Raw genomic sequence first — 21,028 nt, forward strand, 5'->3', positions numbered from 1 at the left:
TATTTTTAATAAAATCATGTTATTGGGAAATAGTTTTACTTTTTACTTTCCAATTTGGATGCCTCTTATTCTTTTGACTAGCCTAATTGCTCTAGCAGGGACTTCTAGTTCTATGTTGAATAGGAGAGATGAGAGTGGGCATCATTGTCTTATTCCTGATCTTAGAAGAAAAGCTTTCAGTTTTTCTCCATTGTGTATAATGTGAGCTGTGAGTTTGTCCTATATGATAGCCTTTATTGTGTTGAGGTATGGCTCTATTCTGTCGGTTAAGGTTTTTTATTATGAAGGGATGTTGTATATTGTCAAATGTTTTTTCTACATCTGTTGAGATGATCATATGATTTTCATCTTTCATTTTATTGATATGATGCCTTACATTTGTTGATTTGCATATTTTGAACCATTCTTCCATCCCAGGGATAAATCCCATTTGGTTGTGATGTATAATCCCTTTAATGTGTTCCTGAATTTGGTTTGCTAATATTTTGTTGGGATTTTTTGCATATGTATTCATTAGGGATATTGGTCTGTAGTTTTTTTTGTGGTATTCTTACCTGGTTTTGGTGTCAGGGTAATGCTAGCCTCATAAAAGAAGTCAGGAAGTGTTCCCTCCTCGTTATTTTGGAAGACTATGAGGATGATTGATTGGGGTTAATTCTTCTTTAGATGCATCATAGGCTTCTTCACTGAAGCCATCAAGTACTGGCATTTTCTTATGTTGGGAGTTTTTGATTACTGATTCAATCTCTTTACTAATTATTGGTCTGTTCACATTTTCTATTTCTTCTTGATTCAGTTTTGGTAGGCTGTGTGTTTCTAGGGATGTATACATTTCATCTAGTTTATATAATTTGTTGGCATATAATTATTCATAGTACCTTAAGATTTTATGTATTTCTGTAATAGCTATTGTATTGTAATGCCTTCTTTTTCATTTTTCTTTTTTTTTTTTTTAAGATTTTATTTATTCATGAAAGATGGGGGTGGGCAAAGGCAGAGGGAGAAGCAACAGGGAGCCCGATGCAGAACTTGATCCCAGGACCCTGGATCAGGACCTGAGCCAAAGGCAGACGCTTAACCAACTGAGCCACCCAGGCACCCTTCTTTTTCATTTCTGATTTTATTTGTTATTTTTTTGGAGTGTTCACTTCTTTTCCTCTTAGTCTAGCTAAAGGTTTATCAGTTCTGTTTATCTTTTCAGAGAACCAGCTCTTAGTTTTGTTAATCCTTTCTGATGTTTATCTGGTATTTATTTCATGTATTTCTACTCTTATTATTATTTTCTTCTTCTAACCTTGGGCTTAATTTATTCTTTTCTTAGTTCCTTGAGTTGTTAAGTTGTTTATATGAGATATTTCTAATTTTTTAATATATGCACTTACTGCTATGAATTTTCCTCTCAGAACTGCTTTTGCTGCATCCCACAATATTTTATATGTTGTGTTTGTTTCAAGATAATTTTTCATTCCCCATTTGGTTTCTTCTTTGACCCAGTGGTTTGGAAGTGCATTGCATAGTTTCCACGTATTTGTAGATTTTCTTACTCTCCTCTTGTTGATTTCTAGTTTCTACCAGTGTGGTTAGGGAAGATAGTTGGTATGATTTCTGTCTTCTTAAATTTGCCAATATTTGTTTTGTGGCCTATCTTGTGCTCTGTCTTGGAGACTGTTCCATGTGCACTTGAGAAGAATGTTTATTTTGCTGCTGTTGGGTGGAATGTTCTATATAGGTCTGTTAAGACCATTTGTTCTGAAATCTGGTTCAATTCCAATGTTCCCTTGTTGATTTTCTGCCTTGATAATCTGTCCGTAACAGATAGTGGGGTATTGAAATCCCCTACATTGACTTATTGTATTGATGTTTGTTTTTCCTTTAAGATCTTTTTTAGTTGCTTAATATATTTCAGTGCTCAGGATTTGGGAGTTTGTATATTTAACATTGCTGTATCTTCTTAATGTAGTGACTCTTTTATCATTATATAATGACATTCTTTGACTCTTGTTACCTTTTTTGGCTTGAAGTCTAATTGTCTAATGTAATTATGGCTCTGCCCACCTTCTTTTTGTTTTTGTTTGCTTCGAATGAATATCCTCTTCTATCATTTCACTTTTGAGCCTGTGTGTGTCATTAGAGTGGAAATGAGTCTCTTGTAGGCAGCATGTAGTTGGGTTTTGTTTTTTTAATCCAGCCAGCCACTCTGTGCTTTGATTGGTGAGTTAGTTCATTAATGTTTAGGATGATTATTGATATGTAAGGATTTACTACTGCCATTTCATCTTTTTTCTTCTGGTTATTTTTTTTTTCCCCCATTGTTTTTCCTTTTGTTTCTGTCTGTAAGTTGGTTTTCCATGGTGATTTGCTCAGTCTCCCATTTTTTTTAGTTTCATGTCTCTGCTGTAGATTTTTGCTTTGTGGTTACCATGAGGTTACATAAAAAATCTCTTAGACAAGCAGTCCTTTTTCTGCTAATAAAAATTTATCTTCATTTGCCTATAAAGATTCCATCATTTTAAACTTCCCCTTTTATGTTTTTGATGTCATAAGTTATATCTTTTTATATTGTGATTTCATTATCAAGTTGTAGCTGTATTTTTAATAATGCACTTTTTAAAAATTTTTAATTTTTTTATGTTATGTAGGCTCCATGCCCAATCTGAGGCTTGAACTCACAACCCTGAGATCTAGAGTCATATGCTCCACCACTTGAGCCAGCCAGTGCCTCTTTAATATGCTTTTTTAACCTTTGTGCCATAGTTAAGAGTTTAATATACTATTCTAAAAAAGTTACAGTATTCTAATTCTGAGTATTCTATTTATTACCTTAATCAGAGTTTTCTGTACTTTGGTCTTTTCATTTCAGCTTGAAGAGCTCTTTTTAACTTTTTTTTTTTTTTTGGAGATTTATTTATTTTAGAGAGAAAGGGAGCAAGCAAGCATGGGAGGGAGGGGAAGAGGGAGACAAAGTCTTAAGCAGACTCCATGCCGAGCATGGAGCCTGAGGTAGGGCTCATTTTAACGACCCTGAGATTACCACCTGAGTGGAAACCAAGAGTTGGACATTTAGCCAACTGTGCCACTCAGGCGCCCCTTAACATTTCTTATGAGCATGTCTAGTGATACTGAACTCTCTCAACTTCTGTTTGTCTGGGAAAACCTCTTTTCTCCTTTGTGTCTCAAAAATAACTTTACTAGTGGAATATTCTTGGCTGGTTGTTTTTATCTTTCAGTGTTTTGAATAGGTTATTCCATTCTCTCTTGGCCTATAGAGTTTCTGCTGAGAAGTCAGCTGATAGCCTTATGGGAGTACCTTTGTAAGTTACTCTCTTTTTTCTTGGGCTTCTTTAAAATTCTTGTTGACTTTTGACAGTTTTCATATAATGTTCTTGGAGAAGGTCTTTTTGTGTTGGTATAATAAGGTGTTCTGTTAGCTTTGTGGATTTGTATATCCAATTCTTTCCTTGGGTTTAGGAAGTTCTCAACTATCATTTAAATATGTTCTGTGCTCCCTTCTCCCACTCTTCTTTTTTGAGATACTTTTATTGTGGGGCTTGAATTCATGACCCTGAGATCAAGAATGTTATGCTTTACTGACTGAGCCAGCCAGGTGCCCTGGGTTTTTTTACTTTTCTAAAAATCTTAGTTCTTTCTCCTCTTCCAACTGAATCATTTCTGTATTTCTATCCTTGAGTGTGCTAATTCTCTCTTCCATAGGATCTTCTTCATTTCCAGTGCATTCTAATTCATTCTTCATATATTGAGTTCTTCAGCCCAGAATTGTGGGGTTTGTTTGTTGTTGGTTGTTTTTTTTTTACAATTTTAATCTCTCCAGTAAAATACTCCTTCTCTTTGTTAATTTTATCCCTGAGATAATTGAATTGCTTTTCTGAGTTTTCTAGTAACTCATTGAATTTTTTCATAATAGCTGTTTTATATCCTTTATCAGTTAGATCACAGTATTTCATGTCTTTGGGTTCAGTTGCTGGAAAATTGTCATTTTTTATTGTGACACTATATTACTGTGACTTTTCATGGTGTTTGGTAGGAAGTGCTTCGACTTCTCCATTTGAAGTAGTAAACATCTTTCTTATTTTAGGCAAGGTTTTGTTTACTTTGATTCTTAACAATGCAACAGTTTTGTAATTAGGAGGCTTCATTTTTTTTCCCAGAAGGTGGCACTATAGTACAAGACTTTGGTTTCTCTTACCAGAGCTGACTCACGTTAAGGTTGTTGAGCAGGTACATTTAAAAGAAAAAAGGACCAAAGGATGGCTGCAGAGCTTGCGGAGAGGTGTATATTTAGCACTTCAGGCTTTCGGTATGCTAGTGGTCTGCAGGGGATCAAGTTGGTGGTTGTGGGGGTACCAGAGGTCCATGGGTGGTCCTCTTACCCCCCAGGGCAGATAGCAGGAGACCCTTTCCTTCAGTTCTCTTTGCCTACTTCCCTTTCCTTCCCCTCTTCCCAGTCACTGTGGTCTCTCTGCAGAGAGAGCAGCTGGTTTTTCTAGCTTTAGCATGCATGGTCAGACAGACCCCTATTCTCCTGCCTTTGCCCACCACCTCCTCTGCTGGAAAGGTTGTGCTGGCTTCCTGCTGGATCAGCCACCACCTTCTCTGCTGTTGGTATAGCCTGTGTGGTCCAGTCCACTCACTTTCAGGTGCACAGATGGATAGATCTCTCAGGTGTTCTGGTATCTTGTGTAGAGGTGCTTTTTTCCCCCTTCAGTTATGGATATCTAGTTGTAAATGAAAGAGGAGAGAAAAAGGGAAGGATTCATGCTGCAATGATGCTGATGTCTGTAATATAGTTTTAAATGTAATAAGTACTTCAAGACTTTTGGGGGCGCATTTTACAAGAAATTGTCAATGTGACTGTAGTTATAGGTTTATATTATTTTCTTTAATGATATCTCCAGTACTTTACCTTTTTTTTTTTTTAAAGATTTTATTTATTTATTTGACAGAGACAGTGAAGAAGGAACACAAGCAGAGGGAGTGGGAGAGGGAGAAGCAGGCTTCCCGCAGAGCAGGGAGCCCGATGCGGGGCTCGATCCCAGGACCTTGGGATCATGACCTGAGCCGAAGGCAGACGCTTAACGACTGAGCCACTCAGGCGCCCCTTTACTTTAACTTTTATAAAGTTTAATTCTTTATAATAGTGAACGAGGTAGATCCCATTTTGAAAACTGTTCATATACTTGCAGTGACCAGTCTGAAGTTTTTCATGCACTCTCTCAAATTGGATTCTGTTAAAGTTTGAAGCTTCTGATGACATTAAATAGCCAAAATTGGAAGAACAGTTCTGTGAGGAATTAGGACTATTCATTTTGGTTAGGAAGAGGCTTTTGAATCCAGCAGCCTTTGTTGGTTTCAGGGTAAGATTAGATTTTGTTCCCATGCTGAAGTGTTTGGACATTTTGGGGACTAGGTTGTGGTATACTGGGAAAGATAAATCTGGGTAGTAACTTGATCAGATTTTTTTTTTTTTAAAAGAATGATACTGGGGTGTGTAGAGGTTTGATTAGATTATAGCATTTTTGGAGGCAAAGAAGATTAGTTAGCAGTTTTTTCTTGTAGCTTTAAGAGTGAGTTGTGAAATGCCTGAATTTGGACTTAGGCAGGAGGTTGAGAAGAAATGGCAATATTCTTGGGACTTGTGTACTGAATATATATGAGGAGGAAAGGCAAGGAGGAAAGACTTGTCAATACGCTAGAGACGTTTTATTGACTTTTTTTTGTATCTGTGACAGGTCTTTGAACTTGTCATAATTGGTTTTGACCTAAACTGAGAGCTGTTTTTTGTGAGTTTTGTTGATAATACTCTTGATTTAATGTGCTCTTACGTAGTGTGATAATTAGTTGATACTTTTCAACACATTATAGTTGGGTCTGGGGAAAAGGTAGACATAGTTACCTAGAATCCCTGTAGGGGAAACAGACGAGCATAGCATACCCATAGCAACAATCTAACAGGACAGACATGTACAGATCCTAAGGTCTGGCATTTCAGGAAAAATTTACAAAGTGTTTCTACTTAGTTGAATTTTGTTATTATTTATTTTTTCCAAAGGGTTAAAATTTACTCATAAGTGTTCAGAAAGGGGGATTCTGTGGCTCTTGAAAAACAGGTACGGGGAAATATTTATTTTCAGGTTACATACTGAATTATTTTAAAGTTCAGTTAGCTAGGTTTTTTTTCAGACTTCATGTCTTAGTGCTTTTTGGATAATTCTGTCTCTTCTTAGTCATGAAAGAAAATGGTTCCTGGCTTCCTCTCTCTCTTAGTAACTGAAAGATTGAAATACCTCAGCTCTGGTTTATAAGTAGGTAAAATGTGAATATGAGTAACTGAAGAGGTAGCCTTTAGAGGCCAGAGTCCATTCCCAGAAAATTCAAGTCTTCTCTGAATTGGAATATAAAACATGTACTAAATGTGGAGTTTTGCTGTGGGCTGCCATATCAGCATTTCACCTCCAGTCCCACTTTCTTTTAAGAGAGAGTTCTGTGACATGATACTATAACCATACCTGTCTGTGCTCAGTTTGCCATCTGGGCTACTGTTATTTGCAGTGAACAGCATAGAGTTTCCCAATCTGAGTTGGTGGGTTTTATCTTTGAGAAGATGAAGATTGACTTTGTTTTTGAATCAGATACTTTACAGATACTTTTAAAATGAATTTTAAAACCGTGGTTCTCAAGTGTGATGGGAGGACTCCTGAGCTTTCCTGAGACCTTCCTTAGTGTCTGTGAAGTCCTCACTTTTCTAACCATAGATCTGTATGAGGTCAGATTTCTTTATGTATTTCAACCAAAATAGTATATCCCAACAGATTGAATATAAAAGTAGATATTAGAATTGTTCTGTCTTCTTTTAAGCTAGACATTTAATGGTATTTGCAAAATTGTGAAACATTGTCCGTTTTCTCACCAAATTTTTATTCTGTTGTAGAAATATAATTATTTTTTCATTAAAAAATAAGGTATTTAGTTTCAGGGGAGGCTTTTACTCATGGAACTCTGCCCATCCCTGCCCTGTGTAGGGAAATGACCCAAACTGGGGAAGATTCTTGAGTAATTTTCAAGGACCAATATGATGCAGGAGGAGAGGAAAGCAATCCCCTTTCCCTGGATTCACTAGCTATCAGAATGATGTAAACCTCCAGCTGCTCAGGGCTGTTTTTGTTGCCTTGTGGAGAGGGCCTGCTTAAAATGAAATGAATTCAAGGGAAAGCAGAATGGAAAGAGGGTCCTGGTGATATCATTTGAACTCCTGGATCCAGCTATACCTAAAGTTAGCCTTACCCTTAGAGTCTCCATTTATTAAATTCCTCCTTTTGAAGGACATCTCCCCCCCCCCCCCCCAGGGCTTCTTCTGTTAAATTGTAGGTTTGTTATTTATTTGATTTGTTATTTTAAACTAAATAATTTAAATTTTTTCAGTTTTCCTAATATGGTAAATATTGATAGATGTAGCCCTTTTAAATAAAAGCTCTTTGGAGTTCTCTTTAGTTTTTAACATGTAAATCGATCTTGAGACCAAAATGTTTGAGGACTACTGTTCTCAAGGAAAGAACGCATTGCTGCTATTTCTTGGGTAATATAGGGAATGAGAGAACTGACTGAATAGTTTTCAGTGTTGTAATTACATGTAGTGGTTAAGTGTTTGCAGTGGTAAGAAGTGATTTGTATGACGCTCATGGATGGATCATGTTTAGGTATGCTTATTTTCTGGTTTTGATTTTATTTTGTAGCCTGAAGTGGGTATGATAATTTTTTTTTTTTTAAAGATTTTATTTATTTGACAGAGGGAGACACAGCCAGGGAGGGAACACAAGCAGGGGGAGTGGGGGAGGGAGAAGCAGGCTTCCCGCCGAGCAGGGAGCCTAATGCTGGGCTTGATCCCAGGACCCCAGGATCAAGACCTGAGCCAAAGGCAGATGCTTAATGACTGAGCCACCCAGGCGCCCCTGGGTATGATAATTCTTAATGAATAACCTTTGCTGTAGCTAATTACTACATACAAATAATACATTTTTGCCTCCTTATTTGAATTGAATGAAACTGTATAGTAAACAATGGCAACTGGATTTTTCAGTGTATGTATTATATTTGTTGTAATGGGATTTGGAGTTTTAAAAGAATAATCCTAAGTACAGAATAATAGAACTATGACTTTGATGCAAATTAGATATTTTTCTTGAATATAAAGTGAAAATTTGGTAGGAACAGATGTGGGTGTATATCCGTGTTCTAAAGTTACTGAGTTAACATATTTAAATTTAATTTTTAATTTCCACTGCCACCTCCAGCTACACCTTCTCAGGATTACCAAAAATGGAAGCTTGGGTTAAATTCCTTCAGTTATCTTCCACTGAATTTCTAAAGCCTCCAAGAAACTTGAGCAAAGCAAAACAAACTTCTTTTTGAAAGAATGTACTGGAAGGCTAGCTTTTCTTGTTTTCCTTGTCATTACTATTTTGAAAGTCCTAAATTAAAAACTAATATGAAGAGTGTGTTAGGAAGATTAATTTACAATCTTTATATCTAGGAGTGATTTGATTCATGTCAGTTCTTTTGGGAGGTTTTATTTTTATTATTAAAATTTGATTTTCTGCATTTCTTTGGCTTCTCCAACTTTTTTAGCGTATGTACTTCCCTCCTCAGATACTTTTGGAAAAGAATGACCTTCTTAGATGGTTACCCCTACTAATGTTTTTCATTATTATTACTATATCCTTAACACAAATTCAGAGATTGTTAAAATTTTACTTTTATGCCTTTAAAATCATTGGTTTGAATGATTTCATGGTGATCTGGACATTTAATTTGTTAAAGCTCATTGAGCATTTGATTTTAAATCTTTAAAGAGGTGAGAGATTAGATATCCAGCTGTTCATGAATGCTCTCTTTTTTCCATTCCACTGGACTCCTGTGCCTCATGTATAAGTAGGCGTCCACTTCAGACCTTTTCTGTTGGGCTCCCTCAGCCTGGGCTGTCCTTTTTCCAGATAGCCCAAAGCTTGCTTGTGCTCCATTTTGATCCCTGTTTAAATTCTGATCCCTGTTTAAATGGTTACTTCATCAGGGTTCTTCCCTGATGATTTTATCTAATATATATTCATTCATTCATTCTTTCTCCTCTTTCTTGTTCCTTTTACTCTATAATTTATCTTCATGCTTTACATTATTTTTCCTCAGAGCACTTGTCTACATGACAATATGTTGTGTGTATCTATGTATGTATTGTGTCTCCTCCACTGGAGCTTCAACAGCCCCAGTGTAAATTCTGTGAGCACAAGGACTGAAATTTTTTTCGAAGTTGAATCATCAGGATCTAGAACAGTGCCTTACATAGTAGGTGCTTGTTAAAAATTTTTGAAAGATGAATGTGATATTTGGAAGATAATCAACTTATTTTATTCTAAGTACTTCATGAATGAAAAAGAAAGGGTCCTTGATAAAAGTGAGCTGTTGATGTAGTGAGATAGATTTGTATATATTCTCTCTCTCTTTCTCTGTATTCTCTCTTAGGTACTGTGTTAGGCCCAGCGGCTACACATGTGTGTAAGAAGTTCTGTTTTTGGGTTTTGGTATGTTGTGATAAAACTCTCCTATATAGTACATATTTTATCTGTAGTGCCAGGTCACTTAAATTTTTTTATTGCTAATATTTACAAATTAATTGAAAAGAATACTGTATTATCTTATAATTCATATATTTGGCACAGTATTCCACAAAATTAAACCTCAGGATTATACTCTTTCAGGTTTGTGAGGGATTTACTATCCAATCCAGTGTTTATCTGCCAGGGGCTGTTCAGCCTATGCTTGAAACCATTCTAATGATGGAAAATGCACTTTTCTTTCAGGCAGTTTATTCTGCCTTTGGGAGGCCTCTGATTATTAAAAAGTTCATCTCTATTTTAAGCCAAAATCTGTTCCTTCCACTTATTGGTTCTAATTATATCCCGTGGAGGATGTCTTGAGTAAGTGTAATCTTTCTTGTGATAGCCCTTCAATTATTTGAAAACCTACCAAGTTCTCTCTGACATTCCAATTTTCCAGGCTGAGAATCTCTAGTAAGCTCTCTGATAATGATATCCATTTACCATTCTGGTCATTTTCCGGGAATCCGTTTGAATTTGCTTATGTATTTGTAAAAGGTGACACCTTGAAGTGAAAGCAATGGCTCTCCCTACGGCTTGGGAACTGCGCTGTTTCCTCTCTAGTACTGTTTTCTTATATTATTGCATCTTTATGATTTTAAGTTTTCCCCCAACCATTTCACACTTTATCTCATTTGACATACTAAAATACTTAGTTGCTCCTCCTCCACCCCGCCTTTCACAAATGCTGTTGGCAAGTCGTGTCTCATGCCGGCCTTATTCTTTAGTTTGTTTTGTTTGTGTTTTGCCCACCCAACCCTCTCAATCCCCCAACACACACACACACACACACACACAGGTAATTGGAGTTGGAGCACTCTGTGGTTAGTTTGATGCTTTATTGGCAGATTATGTACTTACTGGATTGAGAAGTCTTTATGGAACGTAGAATCAGTGGGAATTCAGCCTGTTTGCTAATATAGGGATAAAGTCTGTCACTCAGTGTTCTTTGTACTTAAACATTTTCAAAATCTGTCCCCTTTCTCTCTCTGATCTGAAAGATTTCAGTCCCACTTTTCTTTAACTGTTTCTAGAATGCTAGTAACATAGCATAGGGTAAAGTCTATCTCTGACAAGATCTGTTCATTCATACTGCAAACCTATCATCAACAGTGGCAACTGGTGCCGTAAAGTACTGTATGAATAGTCTTGCTTGCCATGGAGACTTTTTTTTTTTTTTAAATAACCCCTTACTATCTTAATAAAATTTTCTTTTGATTAGGTAATTTAAACATTTTTACTGCATTAATTTTGCATAGCAGGTTGTTGCTGGGTGTTCAGATGAAGTAGCATTGGCACTTTTAATTAAAACATAGAAAAGAGAACACATATTTTGCCCTTTCTCCTTGATTTATAACATGTGGCATATTATTAAACTTCTGTAGTTCAGATATTCTTTTACTTAGCTGTAATTTACAAGTACTTTTTTTTGTTTTTAAAAATATTAAATATGAAATGACTTTATAGGATTTAAGAAAAATTGCCTCTCAAATGTAAATTCGCCCATTTTGCCATTAAATGTGAAATTATAAACCTTGTTTCTACTATATAATTTGCAGTTTAACAAATTTTAAAAAGTAATTTGCCCTTTCAGACTGTGTCAAGGATTTAGAATTTTTGTGTATGGTAGTTGATTTGCTGTGGTTGTTGTGATTTTATTGTTTTTTTAATTCAGTTCAATAGCTACCTATAGAAGATGTTGAGCAGTGATTGTTCGGGAATGATTCTGTCTTGCTGTTTTATAAAACTGTGGTCTATAAACCATAATAATTACAGAAATCACAAAGGCCTTTTTCTGCATTTTTTAATAAAGATTTTATTTATTTGAGAGAGAGAGAGAACTCGAATAGTGGGGAGTGGAAGAGGGAGAGGGAGAAGCAGACTCCCTGCTGAACAGGGAGCCCAACGTGGGGCTCTATCCCAGGACCCTGAGGTCATGACCTGAGCTGAAGGTGGACACTTAACCGACTGAGCCACCCGGCACCCTTATATTTTTAACCGCTAAAATTTTAATTGACTTAAAGTATCATATTTAGAAAAGTAATGGAGTGGCAGTGGAATAGATTTGGTGTTTAGTTAAGAGAAATGTAAAGTCACAGTTAAGTCATTAGCAAGGCTGTTATTAAGTTGAAAATTCACAATAAGACCAATGTTGAGTTAAATTATAGGATTTGGACTCAATGTGGAGACTCTAAATTTGTTTATTTATTTATTTTAAAAGATTTTATTTATTTATTCGACAGAGAGAGAGACAGCGAGAACAGGAACACAAGCAGGGGGGAGCAGGAGAGGGAGAAGCAGGCTCTCCGCGGCGCAGGGAGCCCGGTGCGGTGCTTGATCCCAGGACTCTGGGATCATGACCTGAGCTGAAGGCAAACGCTTAACGACTGAGCCACCCAGGCACCCCTCTAGATTTGTTTATTAACAGCAATTGCAATAAAACAGTATAACACAGTGCTAGTATTCTGTTTCACAGTGATTTTTCAGTAAACTGAAGTATGTTTAGCTTGATGTCTAGTTAAGTGTTTAGTTGACTGTGCTTATTCAGATTACCTAACATGAATAGGCATTCTTTCATGATTTGTCATGCAGTATTACCAAATTGCTGGGTGTAAGTATATCTATAGATCATCATGAGGTTATATTTGTCCCATTTCTTTGGGCTTATTTCATCACAGATGTAAGTATTTCTGTGCTCATTATGATAAAACATGAAAAAATCATAAATCATTTTGTCTGTATTTTTTTAAAAGGTTAGTTTAAGTATATTGAAATAAATTTCAAAGAAAAACTCTTTAAAAAAATCTTTCATGTACCATTAAAGTGGAATTTTTTCTTGTTTCTTGTTCAATAGCCCATTTCAAATCTTTGTAAATAAATGGAAATAGATCTATGAGAAAAGTATGATTACTGACAAATTACCCTGCAACTTAACTTAGTAACACAGCAGACATTTATCACCTCATGACATTTACCATTCCTGTGTCAGGAATTTGGAAGCAGGTTAGTGGAGTATTTCTGGCTCTGAATCATGAGATTGCAGTTACGCTGTAGATCAGTTCTGCAATCTTCTCAAGGTTCTACGGTGACTGTAGAATCGGCTTCCAAGCTCACTCACATATGGCTATTGGCAAGAGACCTCAGTCCTCTGACTGTTGACTGGAACCCTCATTTCACTGCCACATGGTGCTCTCCATAAGGCTGCTTGAGTGTCCTTGGAACATAGCAGCTGTTTTCTCTAGAAGTGATTCCAGAGAGAGAGCAAGGATGATGCCACAATACTTTGTAGGTCCTAGTCTTGGAAGGTAGACACCATCACTTCTGCTCTTCTGTTTGTTTAGAAGCAAGTCCCTAAATTGAACCTACTCTCAAAGAGTGGGGAATCAGGCTCTGCCTTCTAAAGGGAGGAGTAAAGAATTGGAAGACATAGTTAATGACCACAGTAATGTAGACTAGGAAGTCTTAGAACATATGATAAATGCTATACTGGTTCCTTAATAGAGTATTTGTCAGTTCTGACGCTGTATTAGATTTATCTGTGTAGCCTTTATAAAGCAACAAAGCAAAACACAAATGGTTGAATTACGCCTGTTGATTCACTTGCAGTCAGGTTTTTCTATAGGTGTTTTCTACTGTGCAACCAAAGCTCTTCATTGTCTTTTTTTTAAGATTTTATTTATTTATTTGACAGAGAGACAGTGAGAGAGGGAACACAAGCAGGAGGAGTGGGAGAGGGAGAAAGCAGGCCTCCCACTGAGCAGGGAGCCTGATGTAGGGCTCGATCCCAGGACCCTCGGATCATGACCTGAGCTGAAGGCAGACACTTAACGACTGAGCCACCCAGGCGCCCTCTTCATTGTCTTTTAAAGATGTACTTTTTGATTCAGTGATGTAGGTTACTGCTGTACTTTTGTAGAACTGTTATAGAATAGAGCTAATAAATACAGTATGTACAGTTCATGGCACAAACTAGGTGTTCGGTAGATGTTAGTGCTTGGCTGTTGCTACTATTTTATTCTTATTTAGCCTAAATTGTAAAATGACCATTAATTACATGGGTAACAATCTTAGCTTAGTTGAAAAACAATTACCTGGCTTTTTGTTAGGATTGGGCATGGCTCAGGCATCAAAAACTTTCTTTGCTCACTCTGTTCCTCCTTCACTTAGCCCCCACTATCTCCCCCCCATCCAAAAAAAAATCAATAACCAAAATTATTTGTACTTCCACATATTTATTATTCAAATATAAGCCAATCCAAATACATAATTTCTTCTCTTTCCCCCACACAAATGGTAACATGATAGCCGGTTTTCTCTACCTTGCCTTTTTTTTTTTTTTTAATAACATAATATTTGTTTCAGGGGTACAGGTCTGTGATTCATCAGTCTTACACAATTCACAGCGCTCACCATAGCACATACCCTCCCCAGTGTCCATCACCCAGCCACCCCATCCCTCCCAACCCCCACCACTCCAGCAACCCTCAGTTGGTTTCCTGAGATTAAGAGTCTCTTATGGTTTATCTCCCTCTCTGGTTTCGTCTTGTTTCATTTTTCCCTCCCTTCCCCTATGATCCTCTGTCTTGTTTTTCAAATTCTTCATTATCAGTGAGATCATATGATACTTGTCTTTGTCTGATTGACTTATTTTGCTTAGCATAATACCCTCTAGTTCCATCCATGTCGTTGCAAATGCAAATAATACTCCATTGCATATATATACCACATCTTCCTTATCCATTCATCTGTTGATGGACATCTAGGCTCTTTCCATAGTTTGGCTATTGTGGACATTGCTGCTATAAACTCTACCTTTTTGAACATAACAAATTGATAAGGAAAATTTCTCTATGATAGGAACACTTCCTCATTCTTTTTTGTGTCTTTTTGCTGTATTCCATTCCCTTGTGTAGATTAGTATAATTTCTTTTTCCAGTCCTCTGTAAATGGACATTTTGCACATTTTTTATTTTGCAATCAGTGTGACAGTGAATGATCTGTGTATGTGTCACTTTGAATATGTAAGTATGTCTGTAAAGTAACTTCAGAGAAATAGAATTGCTAGGTCATTTGCACTTGTGATTGTATGCTACCAGTCTCCTCACAGCAGCCAGTGTTTAAAAACTGTGTGTATCCCCATAGTCTTATCTGCAGAATATATATTCGTATCTTTAGATTTTGCCAGCTTTATAGCTGAAAAATGATATTTCAGTATAGCTTAAGTGTGAATTTCTTTTATGGATGAGGGTGTATTTTTACTCATATTTATACTAACTTTTTCTGTTTAGTATCTATTTGTATTCTTTATCTTCTTTCTCTTACGATTTTGGTCTTACTGATTGATAGAAACTACATATTAGGAGAATTCACTTTTTGGAATGGATTAAATTATTTGAGCTTTTTTTATTTGTCTTTTGACTCTTCATTCCAAAGTTTTTGCCTTTTTTTTGTATAATCAAATTACTCTTGTAATACAGATTTCTGTCATTATTCAGAAAGTCTTCATTACTCCAGAGTTATAAAATAACTTCCTTGTTTTTTTTCCTAATACTTTAGTGGTTTCATATTTTTCAGTTTTAGATTTATTGTGGTGTATGGAATCAGTTATAGAACCAACTTAGTTTTTAATAACTGCCACTTGTCTCAGTATCATTTATTGTATAGTTCATCTCTTGCACATTGACTTGGATGCCACCTTTATAAAATCATAATTCATGTATTTATTTATTTGGGTCTGTTTCTAAACTTGTAGTATGTTTTCAGGTTTTCTTTTAGTGCCCTCTCTGGGTTTTCTAGCTATTTAGTTCTTGGGGTAGGGGAAAGGGGAGGGCACTTTTTGTATTTTTATTGGTTCCACGCTAATAGTTTTTGATGCTCTGGTACTGTTTTTACTTTGTTATAACTTCTCTTTTTAATAATAATAAAGCCTACCGAGTTTAATACATACATTAGTACAAATGTGGAAGGATACAGAATATTGGCTATGTAGATCGTGTAAAATACATTACTATAAGGGAGAACTTATATTTCTTCATTGCCTTCCATGGGGTAGGTGCTTTTTACATATAATAATTCACTTAACTATCATACCAACTAAGTCTGTTTGTAACTGAACTTTTTAGAATGTGCAATTGTTTATGGCTAAATTTCCTTCAACATTGCTTTTTTTCTTCAGTTGTGATGCAGATCCATCAGCCCTAGCAAAATATGTTCTCGCTTTGGTAAAGAAAGACAAAAGTGAGAAAGAGTTAAAGGCATTATGTATTGATCAACTGGATGTATTTCTTCAAAAAGGTAAAATCTTTGGTTTAAAAATAGTAGTTTATTTTAATAAATGCTTTAAAGCAAGATTTTCCATAATATTAAAGGAACTCCATAAGAGAACACACTCTAATTATAACAAAGTTGAATAAACAGTATTATTACTGATTATAGCTTATTTATAATGAAAACCTTTTTCATTAGTATCTTTATTCTCTTTCTTAAAGGAAGCCGATATTTCTCTTTAAAAGATTAAGTAAATGAATGCTTGTTTATTTAAAGATCGTATTGCTTAAGAAGCTTCTGGGGATGTTGTCTAGATAGTGTTTCTAACTTTTTTCACTTTGCTACCATCTAGATAATAATATTTATGTTTGGCACTCTGGGCGCAGGGTACCTGGAGACTAGTCATGGCTGGAAGCCACTGGCCTAGAAGCTCTGGCCATCCTAGTTCCACTACCCTGAAATTGAATGGATTTAGTATTACCATAGGATTTGTGTCATGACACACTGGTTGGGAAGCTATTGGTCTTAGTTTAATTTCTAGAGTTATAAAAGTCATTGTATATTTCATCATATTGAACTATGATGTATAGAAGGGGAGAAATCATATCTTAGCAAATGTCTTTAATCTGTGGGGTTTTTTTTGTTGTTGTTGTTAGAGACGCAGATATTTGTGGAAAAGCTTTTTGATGCTGTGAATACAAAGAGTTATCTACCTCCTCCAGAGCAGCCATCATCAGGAAGCTTAAAGGTAGAATTTTTTCAGCACCAAGAAAAAGATATAAAAAAAGAAGAGGTAAGGATTTGTGTTAAACTTTAGATGTTCTTTAAAAACATATAAGGAATAATTAAACTGAGGTTTACTTTCTGTGTTTGTGTCAAGAATCCTCAGGACCATCCCTAGGAGCAGTCATAGGACTTAACACTTAGTCATACTCATGGCTATGATTTTACAGCAAAATCAACAAAAGGAAAAAGTAGGTGTTGCGAAGTCTGGGGGAAAACAGACATAAGCTTCTAGAGGCTTCTCCTAGGAGAGTCACAAAGGATGCACGTAACAAGTAGTTTTCTACACATTTGAACTAGGGAAGCTCATTAGAGACTCAGTGTCCAGGGTTTTTATTGAGGGCTGGTCACAGATGCACCTTCTGTCTACTAGGTACCAAAATTCCAAACTCTCAGAGGAAAGCATGTGTTCAGCATAAAACCGTATCGTTGACACAATTCAGGCATATAGTGAGCTGTTATTATCAGGGAATGATGGGAACCCTCCAGAAATCAGAGTTCACAGACACCAGCCAAGGGCCTACCTTATAATAAGCAGGCCTTTCTAAGGATGACAGTCTCAGGCTTACTTTTTAACTCTTTTCTGTATAGTATCTTACAGCTGTGGACTCGCATTATCTGTGTTCTGTGAAAATAATTAGATTGACGTTAGATCTATTTGCTTCTATCCTGCCTGAATTTTGTAGGGGGCTGTTTTTAAGGTAGTCTCGTAAAAGGACCTTCACAGGGCAGTGGGCATGACTTCATCCTTTAAGAGTTTTAGAAGAATTTACCTTTTATACAAGATTGCCATTCTTAATAATCATAAAAATTCAGATCTTCTTAATTTGATGTTTAAAGATTGTAATTCGAGCAAAACTAATTGACAGTTAAGCTGTTATATTTCTGCAGTTGGCCTAGCTTTAGGTCAAATAAATCTTGGTTAAAATTTTGGCTTTATCAGTCAGTGCTTTATGACCTTGAAAACGTTACTTTGCCAAGCCTTAGTTTACTCAGCTGTGAAATGGAAACACTATAGGGTTGTTGTGAGGAATAATAAAATGTTGTCTGTAGAGCACTTGGCGTAGTGTGTAGCACATAGTATGTTCTCAGTAAATGGCAGTTCCTATTACTGTTGAGAGGTCGTTGTGTGGTAGAAGATGTGATTGGGTTTTTTCCCCTCATACTCTTTTTTTCTTTACAGATTATGTAAGTAATATTTGTTTATTATGTAATGATATAAACATATGTGTAACATTACATAGTAAGTCTCAAATATATTTTTATTCTGCATCTGAACACATTTACACACATGTACATGTATGTAGTTACACAAATGTGCGCATAAAACACCCCTATCACTTCTCAGTGAAAGGGAAGGCCAGAAATAATTTTGTGCATATTTCATACCTTACAGTAGGGGTTCTATTAATAAGGAAAGGGATAGTTGCTATTGTGCTGGCAACTGCTTACGCCACGTAGAGATGCACAATAATTTATTTAAGTTTTGCCCACCGATGCAAGTTTGATGGGTTAGTTCTAGATTTTTGCTATTGCAAATCATATTTTAATTCTTAGAAAATCTTAAGTAGTCTCGTAGTCTCTGGATTTGAGAAGCAGTAAGAAGTCTTCCCCCAAAACGAATTAGTGGCAAAACCTTAGTCTTACGTCTATTGACATAATAATATTTCTCCACAGTTTTCTTGACCAATTGTGAAGGATATTTATCCCTGATCTTTCAGAACTGTCAAAATGTCAGATGACAACCTGGATTTAAAATACCGTGGGTATAGTAAAAGTTGCCAATTGAGCATGTACTGTGGAATATGATGATCTGTCAACATAAATTACTCACGAGTGTGTGTTGAAGCAAGTAGAAGGGAAAAGGTGCATTGTACCGTACCCTGTTTTTTTTTTTTGGGTGGGGAAGGGTCGAAATGGGTGGGAAGAGGAGAATGAAAGTATAAGAAAAAAAAGACTTAAAAAAAGGCTTTTAAGCTGTGTTTCTTAGAGTTTGGCCTATTAATAGGATTTCCATTTAATTTATCACCCAACAATGGACACTTCTGACAGTAAGAGGCTCTTACCCAGAGGGGTATTGGAACAACTGGCATAAACTGGGACACTGTTCTATTATCCGATAGACTGCCTACATCAGATTGTCTTAGAGTTCTTATTAACAATGCGAAGTCTTGAGTCCTATCATATTTACAGAAACCACATGTTCAGTATTTCCTGTATTTGTTTATCCTCTAAATCTTTTTTTTCTAGTAACACCTATTAATGTCCTATGTAACAGTGTTCTAGAGAGTATAGCATGGAAAATTCTGGCCTCAGAAAAGTAGCGCACTGATCAAGGGAATATTTTCCAGGGCTGCTTTCTATTAATATAATACGAATGGAGGCCCCTTGTAGGGAAGAGGAATATATAGCTGCCATACTGCTGAGAACTGGAGAACTGTTTGACCTTACATATCATTTTCTCTTACATCTCTTTTTCTGACTTGGTTAGTTCTAATGCATTCTGCTCTATTTCCTAATGTGTGTGGTGCCTGGCCAAATCCGTGAAACCAAAACATGAGTGTATGTTGGACTTTTGAAAGAAGAACTAAAATTGACTTTCTACTAATAATGTTAAAATGAGGACATTTGCCTAAGTGTTTTCTCACCACTGTTATCTAAGATAAACATTTCTGAGTTTCTTTAGCATTCACTGTAACTTTCAGCAAACCTTTCTTCTATGGTTAAATTAAATGATTGTACTTAGAAGAGAAATTTTCTTAATGCTTTTAGAAGAGAACAATTTCACGTCTGTATTTTAATATCAGTTAAATCATTCAAATAGTAACATGGCAAGGAATAACTTGCTAAACTTAATGCAAATTTTTCTTTGTATATCAGATCACAAAGGAGGAAGAGCGAGAGAAGAAGTTTTCCAGAAGACTAAATCATAGTCCTCCCCAGTCAAGTTCCCGATACAGAGAAAATAGGTGATTGATTGAACCATGTTCAGTGCTTAGACATTGGATATCTTTTGTATGAATGCTTAGACTTGATTATCTCGCCTAGGGGCAAGTAATGTCTACTCTTCTTTTGGTCTAGGAAAGTGTAACTCAGTTCCTTTCTTACCAAGAATATCTGTGTCACATTTGTAGGTCCTGGAATTGAGATTAAGAATAGTGCTTGCATGAAGTGAGAACTGTTTTTGCATGGAGTTTCCCTTTAGTGTGAATAAATTATTTTTCCCACTAAGGCTTCAAAAGCATTTAGTGTAGGCAGTAGATGCGCTACATGCCTGTAAGTATGAGGTTAGGTGTGTACAAGACAACGTGCTAAGAGATGTGATGTACCGATGCCAGATGTATAGATGTCTTTGTGTATAAGGTTAGGGATTGAGACTTTCCTTTAAAGGGGTTTTAGAGTTCTTGAGCAGATCATGTTCAGGTTTTCAATTTGAGTTTCCTATATATGCGGTGGAATAAAGAATCATGTTTACAGGAATAAAATGTGACTTTTGCATTTAATGAGTATTTTCTGTATCTACTTACTTTCCTGAAAGTGATCATTTTATTTCTTTAGAAGTCGTGATGAGAGGAAAAAAGATGATCGTTCTCGCAAAAGAGATTATGATCGAAACCCTCCTCGAAGAGATTCATATAGAGACCGGTACAATAGAAGACGAGGCCGAAGTCGAAGTTACAGCAGGAGTCGGAGTCGAAGTTGGAGTAAAGAGAGGCTTCGTGACCGGGATAGGGATAGAAGCAGGACTAGAAGCAGAAGCAGAACACGAAGCCGGGGTAAATAATCCATATATATGTATGTTCTGATTAGCATTCTTCTATTGTGAATACGCTGCATTTGAAGGTTTTAAAAATGGTTTTTAATTTTTGTCAGTGTTGTCTTCATTTTTTCTATTTTGATGTATTTTGTGGTCGAAGTGAATGCTTTTTTAAAAATTTCTTTTAAAAATTTTATTTCATGTAAATTAAAACCACAGTCACCACTGCATGCCCATTGCAATGACTAAAAGTAAAAAGACTGACTTTATCTAATATTGGTAAGGATAGAGATAAACTGGAACTCTCTGGAAAAAACTTTCACAGTATCTTAAATTTAAATCTACACCTACCAAATGACCCAGCCATCCCAACTCCAAAGTATTTATGTAAGAGAAACAAAAGTGTATTTCCACACAACTGGACGCAAATGATCATGGTACCTTCCTTTGAAATAGACAAAAACTAGAAACAACCCAAATGTCATGCGAATGGATAACCTGATGCATCCATACAGTGGAAGAAAAGGATGGAACTTTTGATATATGTCACAAAAGGATG

At 36.1% G+C, this 21,028-nt stretch overlaps 1 protein-coding gene across 9 annotated transcripts in view; it reads left to right on the top strand.

The window, feature by feature from the left end:
* The window catches only part of RBM26 (RNA binding motif protein 26), an 84,970-nt gene that overhangs the window by 13,055 nt on the left and 50,887 nt on the right, over window positions 1-21,028 (top strand). For 8 of the 9 annotated variants that reach the window (XM_035003209.1, XM_035003201.1, XM_035003203.1 and 5 more), the window contains exons 2-5: window positions 15,838-15,956; window positions 16,586-16,722; window positions 19,593-19,681; window positions 20,271-20,488. In XM_035003209.1, the coding sequence (XP_034859100.1) occupies window positions 15,838-15,956; window positions 16,586-16,722; window positions 19,593-19,681; window positions 20,271-20,488 (563 nt within the window). The remainder of the gene's footprint in view (window positions 1-15,837; window positions 15,957-16,585; window positions 16,723-19,592; window positions 19,682-20,270; window positions 20,489-21,028) is intronic. The other variant, XM_035003202.1, reaches the window with a different exon arrangement.

The sequence above is a fragment of the Mirounga leonina genome, unplaced genomic scaffold (genome assembly GCF_011800145.1).
Source record: "Mirounga leonina isolate KUSES-001 unplaced genomic scaffold, KU_Mleo_1.0 Mir_127, whole genome shotgun sequence".
Lineage (NCBI taxonomy): Eukaryota > Metazoa > Chordata > Mammalia > Carnivora > Phocidae > Mirounga > Mirounga leonina.